This window comes from Chlorocebus sabaeus, chromosome 11 (assembly GCF_047675955.1).
Source record: "Chlorocebus sabaeus isolate Y175 chromosome 11, mChlSab1.0.hap1, whole genome shotgun sequence".
NCBI classification, from domain to species: domain Eukaryota; kingdom Metazoa; phylum Chordata; class Mammalia; order Primates; family Cercopithecidae; genus Chlorocebus; species Chlorocebus sabaeus.
Window position 1 is genome coordinate 122,240,593 of NC_132914.1, and position 14,882 is coordinate 122,255,474.

Consider the following 14,882-nt stretch of genomic DNA (forward strand, 5'->3'; position numbering starts at 1 on the left):
CCACTCAGCCCCTGGCTGACAGCAGGGCACTGGGTCCATCTACATTCGGGGGCCCCTCCGAGCACACGGAGCGGGGCAACACTCCTGGGCCCTGGAGAGCCGCACCTGTCAGCAAAGGGGCTGGCAGGCCCCATTACATCCAGCACGGCAAATGTTCCAGGCCTCCTCGTGCCGGGCGGTTTCAAAGAACTCAGGAAGCATCGAGGACAAAGCTGCTAGAACCCCGGCCCCCAGGGGGCCCACAAGGGCTCTGGGTACAGCCTCAGGGCAGAGCTAATGAATGTGAGCAGGAACTAGGGGCTAGGAACACACCTCCATCTTGCCCGCCATCCCCCAAGTCCAGATCGAGGTCGGAGTCCAGGGCCCCCTCTTCCTCGTCCACTTCCGCCTCCCTGTCCTCATCGCCTTCACCTGCCGGCAACACCGAGTAATGATCCAAGTTGATCTGGGGCAGCACCTACGGCGAACACATAGACACCCGGGCTGCAGGGACCCTGGGTGTGAGGATGAGGCATGTGCAGGAAGACAGGTGCCCTCATGTGGAAGCCCCGGTCCACACCCACGGGCCGTGTGACCCAGGGCAGGCCACATAACTATTTCTTCCTGTCTGAGTTTTCCCACCTAAACAATGGGGACTATCACAGACCTTGTCTCTCAGGCTGGTGGGAGGGTTGTGTGAACACACGTGAAGAACTTGGATCACTGCCTGACACATCAGTAGTGCAACAGGCAAGTTGGAGACGGCTGAGTACTTACGCTACTGTCACGGACCGCAAGACCCACGGTGCCTTCATGCAGAGGCTGGAGGAAAGCACCTCCCAGCCCAGCCATCCCAGAGTAGCTGGGAGTACAGGCGCACATCACCATGCCTGGCTAATTTTGTATTTTTAGTAGAGACGGGGTTTTGCCATGTTGGTCAAGCTGGACTTGAACTCCTGACCTCAGGTGATCCACCTGCCTCAGTCTCCCAAAGTGCTGGGATTACAGGCATAGCCACCACGCCTGGCCTTCTTTTCCTTTTCAGAGACAGAGTCTCACTCTGTTGCCCAGGCTGGAGTGCAGTGGGGCCATCACGGCTCACTGCAGCCTTGACCTCCTGGGCTCAGATGGTTCTCCCACCTCAGCCTCTGAGCAGCTGGGCCCACAGGCATGTGCCACCACACTGGATTAATTTTAAAAATTTTTTGTGGAGACAAGGTCTCACCATGTTGCCCAGGCTCGTCTCAAACTCTAGGCCTTAAATGATCCTCCCACCTTGGCCTCCCAAAGTGCTGGAATTACAGGCATGAGCCACTGTGCCCAACCAGGAACTGGATTTTAAATTTCATTTTATTCCAATTACACTTAAACCTAAGCAGCCACATGGGGCTGGCGGCTGCTATCCTGGACAACGCAGCCTTACTCTCCAGGAGTCCCTGCCAGCCTCCCACGTACCTCGGTCCGCGCCTTCTTGGCCCTGGCCCTCGACTTCTTAAACTTCCGCATTTCCTGCGCTGAGTCTTTCTGATCATCGTCCTTTTCTGGAAAAGGGGCAGGTTGGAGAGAAAGGCGTGTGTGGCCCGCATGGTCGCTAGCACACTGCTCTTTGTTGTTCAAGGCATGGTCATTTATTAGGGGGTGAGGTGGGGGACGGCAAAGGTGCTGACGCTTGCAGAGGGAAGGGAAGCTCAGAGGCGGGAGCTGCACCCCAGCCAGGGAGCGTGAGGCCAAGCCCAGCTGCTCAGGGCAGAGCGCGGGTCGGGGCATCCTCTTTACCTTGTGGCCGGGCTCTGGAGGGTGGGAAAGCCTTCCTGAGCCTGCGGCACAGCGCGTGCACCTCAGCCTGCCCTGTCAGGAACACCAGGATGCCGCCTGCGGAAAGAACGGGCCCCTCTGTTATCCATCAGTCACTCACAAACATTTGCTTAGCAATGGGCACCTGCCAGGCCCTGCTCTGAGAGGCGGGGCTCCAGGGATAATGCGGGAAGACGGGGGTACATAAACATAGACGAGCAGGAGGCAGCACCCCCAGACTGAAGGAGCTGTTGCCAGGGAGTTCAATAAACACAGCGACCACACAGCACAGCAACGCCACTCCCAGGCACAGACCCAAAAGCCCTGAGAAATGTGCTCAAGTGAAAACCTGCACACCACACTTGTGACAGCGCCGTGGCTGACCTGAGACCCGAGGCTGCAGGAAGGCTCACTGCCCAAGCTTCCGCCTCGCCTCCCGCCAGCCCCAGTCTCCCAGAGAATGGATGGGAGCCCCGAGAGGCTGTAAGCAGAGCAAGGACAGAGCATCATGAAGCAGCGACCTCAGCTTCCTTGAAGGAGGAGTTCAAGCTTGGTGGGAAGCACCCCCACGGCTCCCTGCCTCCCTAACATGAAGAAAGTCAGCCTTGGGCCCGAATTCGGCACACAAGAGTCTCTGATTAGGCTGGGCACGGTGGCTCACACCTGTAATTCTAGCACTTTGGGAGGCAGAGGCAGGCGATCACCTGAGGTCAGGAGTTCGAGACCAGCCTGGCCAACATGATGAAACCCCATCTCTACTAAAATATAAAAAATTAGCCGGGCGTGGCAGTGTGTACCTGTAATCTCAACTCCTTGGGAGGCTGAGGCAGGAGAATTGCTTGAATCCAGGAGGCGGAGGTTGCAGTGTGCCAAGATCCGCCACTGCACTCCAGCCTGGGCAACAAAAGTAAAACTCTGTCTCAAAAAAAAGTAGAAGTGATCACTGGCTAGAAGTGATCACAATCTGTTCACACAGAAAGGTCACGCCCATTTCCGTAACCTGAGGTGAGTAAAGGAGTGGGTGTGATGGGGACAAGGCAGAACTGTGAAGGGCATCCGTGATTCTCGAGGGGATGTGCCTGTTCCCCTGCAGTGTCTATGGTCACCTGCCAGCACCGGCCTGGGCTCTGTGGGTTTTTCTGCTTATCAGATGGGGACAGATGGCAAACTCCACCGTCTGGTAGCTGCTGAAGCCTCACAGTATTCTGAGTGGAATAAGGCAGGCCAGGCGTTGTGAACACTCTGGAGAAGGTGAGGAAGTGAGGCCTAGCAGGGACAAGGGACTTTTCTGAGCCACTCGGAGATGGGCCCTCCCACACTTGTGCCTTCAGCGAGGGTTTAGGAAGGGAGGCTCCTTTCCCCTGACCTGGCCAGGGCCTCACCTGCGGGCAGCATCCGGTGGATCTTGCAAATCTTCCGGAAGCACTCGCCGCTGTAGTCTTCCAGTGGGGTCCGCTTGTTGAAATGCACAGTTACTGGGAACTGCCTGGATTCCACCTGTGGGACGCCCAGAAAGGCACGGTGGGGGGCGAGCTTCGGCCCAGGGCTGCCTTCCCTTTCCCCATCATTCTGAATCAAGGTTTCCAACACCCTCTCCAAGCTGCTGTCAATTCCCCATGGGACCAAGTGAAGTCTCTCAGTAGGCTCCCGACACCAGGGCGTCCTTGTGCCGTCCAAGCTCACGGAGGACCTGGGACCCTGTGTTACCTTGATGACTGGGGGCGGCTTGGCGAAGAGCCGCGGGTTCTGGGTGAAGTCCTCCACCCGCAGTGTGGCCGACATGATGAGCAGCTTGAGTGGCAGGTTCCTCTGTGGGAGGACAGGCTTGGTGACCGCGGCCCCAGTACTACAGGTGGGTCTGAAGCCTGGGAAATCGGCATGAGGGTGCCCTGCTGCCCACCCCGTTTCCAGCCCCCACCCTCTGCCCCTTTCTGGATGCCAAAGGCTCCTTGGAGAAAGTGAGTCAATAGCGGGACCTGCTGCTCCCAGGGCGGTGGCTTGGTGTCTTTCAGAGTCAGGCTTTGATGGTGGAATATGAGGCAGGTGGGCTGAGACTGGGGCCCACCCAACCTAGCTCCCACCTGACACCAAGATTCACTGGGTGTCTGTTCTGGGGGCTCAGGGAGGAGTTGCCTGATTCTCGGAGGTCTGTGGGGGTGGGAGGGAGCTCTCTGGTCCCCAGGCTGCTCAGCAATGCCTGATGGCCTCATCATGAGCTCTGCTTCAAGCCCTTGCTGCCTTTGCTGCTAGGAAACCCCAAAACCAGAAGCTAAGGAGTGGCCAGAGCACCTCTGTGGGAGGCATGGCACCCAGCACAGGCCCCTCTCTTGCTCCACAGTGACCGTCCCTCTCTGCTCTACCCCCTGACTCCACCTCACGCTCACTGCTTGGCCACTCTAGACTCCCTAAAGACACAAACCAAGACCACAGTGAGATATCACTTTCCACCCACAGGGATGTCTAGAATAATAAAAATGGAAAATGACAAGTGTTGGCAGGATGTGGAGAAGCTGGAAGCTCTGCCACTGCTGGTGGGGAAGTACCATGGAACTCTGCAGCCACTGTGGGAAATCATTTGCAAATGGTTATAGAGTGACCATGGTCCAGCTTCTTGGGAGGCTGAGGCAAAAGGATTCCTTAAGCCCAGAAGGTCGGGGTTGCAGTGAGCTGTGATTGCACCACTGCGCTCCAGTCTTGGTGACAATGAGACTGTGCCTCAAAAAAACAAAACAAAACAAAAACCACCACCACAAAAAACCGTAAAAGGCACAGGGTTTCTTTTTGTTTTTGTTTTTCAGATGAAGTCTCGCTCTCTTACCCAGGCTGGAGTGCAGTGGCACGATCTCGGCTCACCACAAGCTCTACCTGCTGGGATTAAGTGATTCTCCGGCCTCAGCCTCCCGAACAGCTGGGATTACAGGCGCCCGCCACCAGGCCTAATTTTTGTGTTTTTAGTAGAGACAGGGTTTCACCATGTTCGCCAGGCTGATCTCGAACGCCTGACCTTAAGTGATCCACCCACCTCAGCCGCCCAAAGTGCTGGGATTACAGGCGTGAACCACCGTGCCCGGCCTAGAGTTTCTTTTGGGATTGATGAGTGATGAAACGTAAAACTGTGGTGATGGCTGCACACTCTGTGAATGGACTAAAAACCATTGAATTGTACATTTGAATGGATGAATGATATGAAATGTGAATCACAGCCCAACAAAGCTTGTTACCAAAAGAAAAAGGGAACCAGGCAGATGCCCGCCTCCGGACCTCTGCACTGCGCTCCTCCGGTCAGATTTCTCCTCGCTCTGCGATGCACGCTGCTCACTCCCTCCCTCACTCAGCCCTCCACTCAAGCTCAGAGGTCACCTTTCGGGTGAAACCCTCACTAGCCCCGCATCCTCCCTCACTGCCCCCGGTTTTGTCTGTCACTGGCTCACATACTGAGTCTGCATCCTGCCTGCCACCCTTGCTGAAGTGGAAGCCCCAGGAGGGCAGGAACTGTTAGAACAAGACGGTGTCTTGTTCACTGTCGATTATCAGGGCCTTGAACGTGGCCAGGCTCGTGGCACATGTGGAGCACAGGCCCCTCTCCCCGCCGGGAGGGTAGGACAGGCCTACTGCATAGAGCCCAGCCCCAGGGTGGCACCCTCCACTCAGCAGGCCCGTGTCAGGTTGGGGCAGGGAGATGGAGAAAGAGGCCCTGGGGAGCCCCTCTCAGAGTTCCGGGAGTCTGACCCTTGGCCGGGCAGGCCCACCCGCTCTGCTGATCCCAGAGGCCCAGAGGCCTCATCAACTGGCCCACTGCGCCTGGCCAGGCAACAGCACTTCGCCTGAGCCTCTTGCTTTGGGTGTGGAGAAGGACACCAGTTTAGGAGGCTGGTGCCGGGGCGGTGGGGAAGGGATCATACAGGGGCTGTTCCAAGATTCACGGCCCTGGCACAGGGCCTAGACGTAGGCCCAAGGGGACCTTGTCCTTGGGGCACCTGCTCATGGCAGCAGCCCAGGGTGCAACGGGGAACAAGTGAAGGGAGCCCAAGCCTCCGACAGAGCTAGGGGGGCCCAGGGCTCGGGGCTCCCCAGCACCCGCCTCCTGCTCTACCTTGGCCCGGAGAGTCACAATGCGGGACAGGAGGCCGATGAGGATGTCCGTGTACACGCTCCTCTCGTGGGCCTCGTCGATGATCACCACCTTGTACCGCAGCAGCAGGAAGTCCTGGGGGGAGGTCCGGGGGTGAGGCCCACCTCCCGGCCTGAGCCCCAAGGTCCGCTTCACGTCTCAGAACTCCCACTTGAGGAGACAGTGTGAGAGGAAGGGCAGCTGCTCTTCTTCAGAGGTGAGCTGCTCAACTCAGATGCCCGCAGGGCGGGAGGGCAGGTGGGAAATGGACGTGAGACGGGGGGTGGGGCCGTGGGCAGTCGGACAGCAGGTGCCACACAGACAGGGGCTACCCAGACCCAAACTGCATCCACTGACAACCCCAGGAGTCCCAGTGGCCTCCAAGCCAGGAGGGCTGGAATTACCTTTGCCATCCCCCTGAGAGACTGGCCCTGCCCAAGGGGATGTCACAGCCAGCACGGAGCACAGCTTCACCAGACAGCAGTCCCCCACCCGGTCCCTGCAGGCTCTCCAGACACGCATGCCATCCGCTTGATCAAATGGCCGGCTCCCTAGGAAGCGTGGGGCGCTTCCCCAAGGCCCAAGTGCGCTGATGGGAGGCAGCAGCTCGGGTTCCGATTTACAAACGGAAAGACCTTGGGACACAGCTTCCGTGGCCAGGAACTGTGAAGACGCAACCCTTCTCAAGGGCAAGGCCCAGCGGCTCCCCTGTCCCCCAGCCTGAGGCTGGCACCCCACTCCGAGTCTGGTGCTGCCCCTCACCAAACGCAACTGGACTCAAAGCTCCCATGAGGGGGCTGAGTCTGGGCCCATCGCAGGGCAGAGCCTGCACACCACAGGCTTTCAGTACACCCTGGGCAAGGCGTGAACTCTGTGAGACAGTTATAATAAAAATACAAGTTCACATTTCACGAGCACCTTCTAGATACGGGCCACCGTGCTAAGCTGTTGGCAGGCACTCTACAACTTCCACTTCAAAATGATTCTCGGAGGAATGCACTAACATACTCATCAAGAAACTGAGCTTGGAGAGGTTCAGTAACTCACCCAAAGTCACACAGCAGCACCATGGGAGTGCTACGCCTAGCACCCCGCCCCCATGCCCACTGGCCTTGCTCTGTGCGCCAGGATCCGCAACCAACCTTCTGGATTTCTTTGAGCAGCACACCATCCGTCATGAACTTGATTCTGGTCTCCTCTGTCACGTTTCCTTCATACCGGATTTGGTAGGAGACGACCCTGTGTGGGCAGAGTTCAGTTTAGGGCAGAGCCACGCCTGGCTGGGGCTGTCGCCACGGGGCCACTACAAGGCAGGTCATGGAGCAGGCAGGCGGCTTAAGGGCAGGGCCCACCAGCAACCCGAAACAAGGCCCAGACATCTCCCCAGTCCACTCTCCCCCTCCAAAATCCTGGTTTCTGAAGGGAAGGGAAGGAGCTGTTGAGGGCAACTGAGGAGCCAGGCCCCAAACACCTTCGCCAGAGCCCTCCTCGGATGGCGACTACGCCAGGAGACGCTGGGGAGACCTGCACGTGGGCTGGAGTGTGTTCTGGAGACTACACAGACTTGGCAGCTACCATAGGGGTACTATAGCTGTGTGTGTTTCACAAAAAGTCCTTGTCTTCACTCAAAAATTAGCCTGGTGGTGGTGCGCACCTGTAGTCCCAGCTACTCAGGAGGCTGAGGTGGGAGAATTACTTGTGCCCAAGAGGTTGAGGCTGCAGTGAGCCAAGATGGCACCACTGCACTGCAGCCTGGGCAACAGAGCCATCTCAAAAAAACAAAAAATGGCTCACGCCTGTAATCCCAGCACTTTGGGAGGCCAAGATGGGTAGATGAACTGAGGTCAGGAGTTCAAGACCAGCCTGGCCAACATGGTGAAGACAGCCCCATCTCTACTAATCACAAAAATTAGCCGGGCACCTGCAATTCCAGCTATTCTCGAGGCTGAAGCAGGAGAATCATTTGAACCCTGGAGGCAAAGGTTGCAATGAGCCCAGATCACACCACTGAACTTTAGCCTAGGTGACAAAGCAAGACTCCATCTCAAAAAAAAAAAAAAAAAAATGAGTCCTTATCTCTCAGATCTGTACAGCAAAATATCGAGGATAAAGTATCTATGATTTGCTTCTAAACAGCAGTGGGGAGTGGGGCCGGGAGGAGAGTACAGACCCAACAGGGTAGGGCAGGAGTTGACAATTATTATAACTAGGTCTTGGGTACCTGGGGGCTTATTATACTATCCTTTCTACTTATGCATATGCCCCCAATTTTTTTTTTGAGATGGAGTCTCACTCTTGTTGCCTAGGCTAGAGTGCAATGGCGTGATCTCAGCTCATGGCAACCTTTGCCTCCCAGGTTCAAGCGATTCTTCTGCCTCAGCCTCCCGAATAGCTGGGATTACTGGTGTGTGCCACCACATCCAGCTAATTTTGTTTGTATTTTTAGTAGAGACAGGTTTTCTTCATGTTTGTCAGGCTAGCCACGAACTTCCAACCTCTGGTGATCTGCCCGCCAAGGCCTCCCAAAGTCCCGGGATTACAGGCATGAGCCACCATGCCCAGTCCTCACATTTTCATAATATTTAACAAGTTAAAAAGAGGATGAGGCAGTTTTTTCTAGACGCATGCTGACTATGCACAGAATTGTCCAGGAGGATGCGCAGGAGATGGGCAGTGGTGGCTGCTCCTGGGGAGGAGGCAGGGCACTGGGTGAGAAGGGGGCCCCAGTACTCCATCCCTGCCTTAGTGTCCTCCCAGCCTAACCAACAAAGACACCAAGTCCCCCGACTGGTGTGCTGACCTGGGGGCCGTGGCTCTGTCCGGCCCACCCCCAACTGGCATGCTGACCTGGGGGTCGTGGCTCTGTCCGGCCCACCACCACATCCTGAGAGCCCAGGACGGGCCTGGCACACTAGACGCTGCCTAGTAACATCTGATGAGTGGGCAGATGAGGCAGGCTCTCACTCTGTGCTCTTTTGTGCCTTCTGGATTTTAGACCACGTCGGACATGTTAGACACAGGCATCTGCATTATAAACACGTGCTCCCAGCCACTGCAAAGCAAGTGCTGTATCTGCCTGCTCAAGGTTGCTTTCCAAAGAAAGTCCTACAGACCTACTGCCAGATTTTTTTTTCTTTTCTTTTTGAGACAGAGTTTCACTCTTTTCGCCCATGCTGGGGTGCAATGATGCAATCTTGGCTCACGGCAACCTCTGCCTCCCAGGTTCAAGTGATTCTCCTGCCTCAACCTCCCGAGTAGCTGGCATTACAGGCATGTGCCACCACACCTGGCTCATTTTGTATTTTCAGTAGAGACAGGGTTTCTCCATGTTGGTCAGGCTGGTCTCAAACTCCCGACCTCAGGTGATCTGCCCGCCTCGGCCTCCCAAAGTGCTGGGATTACAGGCGTGAGTCACCACACCCAGCCAAGATTTTGTACTTTAGAACCTTGAGTTTTACATTAACCCGGCAATGCTAGGTACTAGCTCCATGACTGCCTGCATCTGGCCCCCTGCTCTGTTCTCGAGCCCCTGGATGGGCCACTCTGTCCCCTCCGCACACTGTGCAGGATGTAAGCCGAGGGCCTGCTTGAAGGCTGCCTGCTTGGGCAGGTCCTAGAAAGCTGTCTCCCACAATGATTCCCAGTGCTACACGCAGAGGTGACACTCCACCCAGCACCCTCAGCACAGACGCTGCTCACCTCCTCCTGGGCTTCCCAGGAGGTCTGAGCAAGGCCACAGGACCACCCCATAGCTCCCCCCAGGAAGTAGAGCCCTCACCGCTGGGACAGATTCATCTCCTTGGCCACTCGCTGGGACATGGCCACGGCGGCCACTCGGCGGGGCTCCGTGACACCAATGATGCTGTCTTCACTGGGGGAGGAAGAACATGGCCATCAACAGTGCGTGGCCCCACCTGCTCATCCCAAAGCCTCATGCAGTTCTACAGCAAGATTCACCATACTGACCTGGCGCTCGCCCAGGGGCCATGGGAAACAAGACCAGGTTGCACTACTTTTAACAGCAAAGGGAACAGCTCAAATGCCAACAACACACAGAAAACGGTTCAACATTCACGGTGCAGCGGACACCAGGCAGCCGCTAGAAGGAACAGGGCCTGGGGGAACCAGGCTGGGAGCTCTGTTTGCCCCAGTCAAGCAGACACGGGAACCCGCCAAGCCGATGGGTGGCTAGTCCCAGCTCTGTGGGAACGTTAATGCCACAGGCCTGGGGCTGCTCTCCCTCAAAAGGCTGCTGACGGGGCTGGCCCTCGCTGGGTGCCTGAACCTGGACAACAGGAGAGCTCCTTCCATTCACTGTAAGTGCGGGCCCACCGTGCCCAGGCTGTTTGTGCAAACAGGGTGGTTTATGCCGGACACCTGCTTTCCTTCTAGGCATCTAGGATTTCGTTCCTGCCAGGCAGGGCGGGCTTAGGCTACCCCAATAATAGCCGTGAACCTTGAATCTCTAACAAGCTTCCCTGGTGGAGGGTAGTTCCTGTGTGGCCACAGGTGGCCACTGGAGAATCCAGTGCGTCCTGTGTGAGTCCACCGGGAGGGGACTCTGGAAGCTGGAGCTGGGCTTCTCCCGAACACCACAGGTGCCACTGCCCTCTGCCGATCGCGTCCTTTGCTGTAACATACTATAGCCATGCACGGGATAACAAGCTGAGTCCCGGAAGTCCCCAATTATCGAACCTACACGTGGTCTTGGGGACCCCAACAAACATGGGTCAGAAGTGCCCATAGGGGGCTACGCAGTGAAAACAGTAAGCACAGGCCAGGCACGGTGGCTCACACCTGTAATCTCAGCACTTTCGGAGGCCAAAGTGGGTGGATCACCTGAGGTCAAGAGATCGAGACCAGCCTGACCAACATGGTGAAACCCCGTCTCTTGGTCGGGCACAGTGGTTCACGCCTGTAATGCCAGCACTTTGGGAGGCTGACGTGGGCGGATCACGAGGTCAGGAGATCGAGACCATCCTAGCTAACGTGGTGAAACCCTATATCTCCTAAAAATACAAAAAAATTAGCCAGGCGTGGTGGCGGGCACCTGTAATCACAGCTACTTGGGAGGCTGAGGCAGGAGAATGGTGTGAACCTGGAAGGTGGACCTTGCAGTGAGCTGAGATCGCGCCACTGTACTCCAGCCTGGGCGACACAGTGAGACACTGTCTCAAAAAAAAAAAAAGGAAAAAAGAAAATAGGAAGCACATAGCTCTGTGTGCCAGGGATAAAGTGTGCTGCGCAAGTTCACTCACTTAATCCACATGACAACCTTGTGAAGTAGGTGCCATTATTCCCATCTCACAGCTGGGGCCCAGAGAGGTTACGTAGCTTGTCTGAAGTCACACAGCATGCACAGGGCAGATCCAGGATCAGATCCCAGGGAGCCCCAGGCTCTTATCAACCTTTCGGAGCATCTCCAGTGTCACTGAGGGACCTAGAGAGAACACTGTGTCCAGCCCCTACCTGCTGTAGCCTGCTTCATAGAGAAACTGAGGCACCTGTGTGGTCTTCCCGCTGCCGGTCTCACCACACACGATGACAATGGGGTGCTCGGCCACAGCCTCCATGATCACTTGTTCTTCAGAGAGAATTGGGAGCTTCAGCCGCTCTTCCTGGAAGGAGATGAAGTCAGCACTTGGGCAGCAGCAAGACTACAGTGATGTGACCTCCAGGAAGGCGGCAGCTGACACGTGGGTGCGGAACAGATGTGCTTGCTGGGGAAGGAGGCCTTGACAGCTGGGGAGGGGACCAGGAGCCATGGTCCAGGTGAGACAGAGACAGGGACCGCATCCTTCGGGATACCAGGCCTGACCGCATCACATCCTTCGAGATCGGCCTGACCAACATGGTGAAACCCTGTCTCCTGGCTGGGCGCGGTGGCTCACGCCTGTAATCCCAGCACTTTGGGAGGCCAAGGCGGGTGGATCACGAGGTCAGGAGATACAAACCACCCTGGCTAACGTGGTGAAACCCTGTCTCTACTAAAAATACAAAAAAATTTGCCAGGCATGGTGGTGGGTGCCTGTAATCCCAGCTACTCGGGAGGCTGAGGCAGAATGGTGTGAACCAGGCACAGCCTGGTTGGGGCAGAGCAGTCTCTCAGAGATATGGGAACCCTCAGCTGTCGCTGGCGGGAGTCTCAATTAATGGCACAGTCACTTTGACAAATAATCTGGTGCAAATTTTCTCAAAGTCAAGGATGTATGGCCCTGCAGTTCCTCTGCTAGGCACATATTCCAGAGCAGGTGCTTTCTACATTTTTTCCTATGACTCATGAAAAGAAACGCATTTTATATCATGACTCAGTACACACGCAGACACATATATGTATCATATATGGAAGGAACAGTTCTGTGAAACACGGCTCACCCTAATGCGTATGCAGTGGTGCGATCTCAGCTCACTGCAACCTCCGCCTCCCAGGTTCAAGTGATTCTCCTGCCTCAGCCTCCTGAGTAGTTGGGATTACAGGCACCCGCACCACGCCCGGCTAATTTTTGTAGTTTTAGTAGAGATGGGGTTTCACCATGTTGGCCAGGCTGGTCTTGAACTCCTGATCTCAGGTGATCTGCCCGCCTCCACCTTCCAAAGTGCTGGGATTACAGGTGTGAGCCACCATGCCTGGCCAACAAGCTCATATTCTTAATTTTGTTCTATTTCTATTCTACTCGATTCCACTTGTTGTATTTATTTACTTTTTGAGACGGAGTTTCACTCTTGTTGCCCAGGGTAGAGTGCAATAGTGTGATCTTGGCTCACTGCAACCTCCACCTCCCGGGTTCAAGTGATTCTCCTGCCTCAGCCTCCCGAGTAGCTGGGATTACAGGCACCCACCACCATGCCGGGCTAATTTTTGTATTTTTAGTAGACAGGGTTTCACCACGTTGGCCAGGCTGGTGTCAAACTCCTGACCTTAGGTGATCCACCAGCCTCGCCTCGGCCTCCCAAAGTGCTGGGATTACAGGTGTGGGCCACTGTGCCTGGCCTCCATTTGTTTTTTTTTTTTTTTTTTAATATGAGGCCAGGCATGATGGCTCACATCTGTAATCCCAGCGACTTGAGAGGCCAAGGCAGAGGATTGCTTGAGGCCAGAAATTCAAGATCAGACTGAGCAACATAGCCAGACTCTGTCTCTACAAAAAATAAAAATAAAAAAGTTAGCCAGGCATGATGGCACATAACTGTAGTGCTAGCTACTCAGGAGGCTGAGGTGGGAGGACTGCTTCAGCCCAGGAGGTAGAGGCTGCAGTGAACTATGATCACATCACTGCACTCCAGCCTGGCAGACGGAACAAGACACTGTCTCAAAAAGAAAAAAAAAAAAAGAAAAAAGAAAAGATACTCAATTCATGACCCAAAGATGGCTATGACGTCATCTGCAAACACTGCTCAAGAGAAACTTCTGCAGATGCGCTCATAGGAGAGGGACAAGAATGTTTAAAACAGTGGTGAAGGTCGGGCATGGTGCTCATGCCTGTAATCCCAGCAATTTAGGAGGCCAAAGTGGGCAGATTGCCTGAGCATGGGAGTTCAAGACCAGCCTGTGCAACATGGCAAAACCCTGTCTCTACAAAAAAATACAAAGTTAGCCAAGCATAGTAGCGCGTGCCTATAGTCCCAGGCTCCTTGGGAGGGTGAGGCAGGAGGATCACTTGAGCCTCGGAGGCGGAGGTTGCAGTCAGCTGAGATCAAACCTCTGCACAGGGTAGCGAACCTGCATTTCCGGGGAGCGGTTCACAGGGATGAAGACAGCAGGCTTGGCCAGGGCCCTGGGCAGTGGGGGTGCTGCAGCTGGAGGAGGAAGAACAGGCATCCCAGCCGGCGCAGGCTGACAGCTGGGTGCTGGAGTTGGCAGCAGAGGTGCCACGGTGGTCCCCGCACCAGCCTCAGCCAGCTCAGCAGCCGGGTCCTCGTCCAGCTCCGACTCCTCCGACTCCTCCTCCTCCTCCTCCTCAGCTGAGGGCTGGTGGCGACGCTTCCGGTGGGCACCGCTGAGGCTGCTGATCTTCTCCTGGCCCGGGGCCACCCCCTCATCAGGCTTCCTGTTGAGACAGCAGAGACTTCAGACACAGAGGCCCCACCTTAGTCTCCAGAGGTCAGGACTCCAGGGCCACACACCTCTCTGCCTCAGGGCCTTTGCACCTGCTGTTCCACTCCCTGAAATGCCCTTTCTACAGATAGCTCCTCTCACTCCACTTAAGCCTCTGCTTAAGTGCCAGCTGTCAGGGAGACTCCCTGACCACACACAGACCCCACACCTCTCCCTTCTCCCTCTACCTCGCTCTTCCCTGCTTCATTTTCTGTTCAGTGCTTCCCAGCATAGGACACAGATGCACTCACCTGATGACTTCCCACGATGACACCTCCCCCCATGACACCGAGAAGCTCCTTAAGAGAAAGGACTTTATTTCTGTGCACTGCTCTACCCCCAGGGCCTAGCAGAGAGCCTGGGACAGTCTGCACTCGATAAACAGTCACTAACTGAACAGTGCTCACAGGCACAGGCCAGGCCTCATGTAAACGAGCAGCACAGGCTGAGTGAGATCGCAGAGCCTGGTGGGACTGGGTGGGAGGGCCACACGGGCCATTTAAGGGTCAGCAGCTTGGTGGGGACACTGCTGGTGTGGCCAGATCGTCCAAGTAGTCAAGACTAGGTGGGAACATGAATTCGCCTTGTCACCCAGGACGGAGTGCAGTGGTGCAATCACGGCTCGCTGTAGCTTCAACTTCCCAGGCTCAGGTGATCCTCCCACCTCAGCCACCAGAGTAGCTGGGACCACAGGCATGAGCCACCATGACCAGCTAATTTTTGTATTTTTAGTGGTGACGGGGTTTCACCATGTTGGCCATGCTGGTCTCAAACTCCTGACCTCAGGTGATCCGCCTGCCTTGGCCTCCCAAAGTGCTAGGATTACAGGTGTGAGACACAGCGCCTTTCTGGCTTGGTTGTTCTAAGCCACCGTTGTTTGCAGTAATTTGTTATGGCAGCACC

At 55.8% G+C, this 14,882-nt stretch overlaps 1 protein-coding gene across 2 annotated transcripts in view; it reads right to left on the minus strand.

Moving 5' to 3' along the window:
• The window catches only part of DHX37 (DEAH-box helicase 37), a 43,012-nt gene that overhangs the window by 18,527 nt on the left and 9,603 nt on the right, over positions 1–14,882 (minus strand). For both annotated transcript variants that reach the window (XM_008005184.3, XM_037995124.2), the window contains exons 4-13: positions 13,605–13,932; positions 11,354–11,502; positions 9,663–9,755; positions 7,027–7,123; positions 5,867–5,980; positions 3,481–3,582; positions 3,156–3,270; positions 1,756–1,851; positions 1,435–1,520; positions 313–457 (exon numbers count right to left, since the gene is read on the minus strand). In XM_008005184.3, the coding sequence (XP_008003375.3) occupies positions 313–457; positions 1,435–1,520; positions 1,756–1,851; positions 3,156–3,270; positions 3,481–3,582; positions 5,867–5,980; positions 7,027–7,123; positions 9,663–9,755; positions 11,354–11,502; positions 13,605–13,932 (1,325 nt within the window). The remainder of the gene's footprint in view (positions 1–312; positions 458–1,434; positions 1,521–1,755; positions 1,852–3,155; positions 3,271–3,480; positions 3,583–5,866; positions 5,981–7,026; positions 7,124–9,662; positions 9,756–11,353; positions 11,503–13,604; positions 13,933–14,882) is intronic.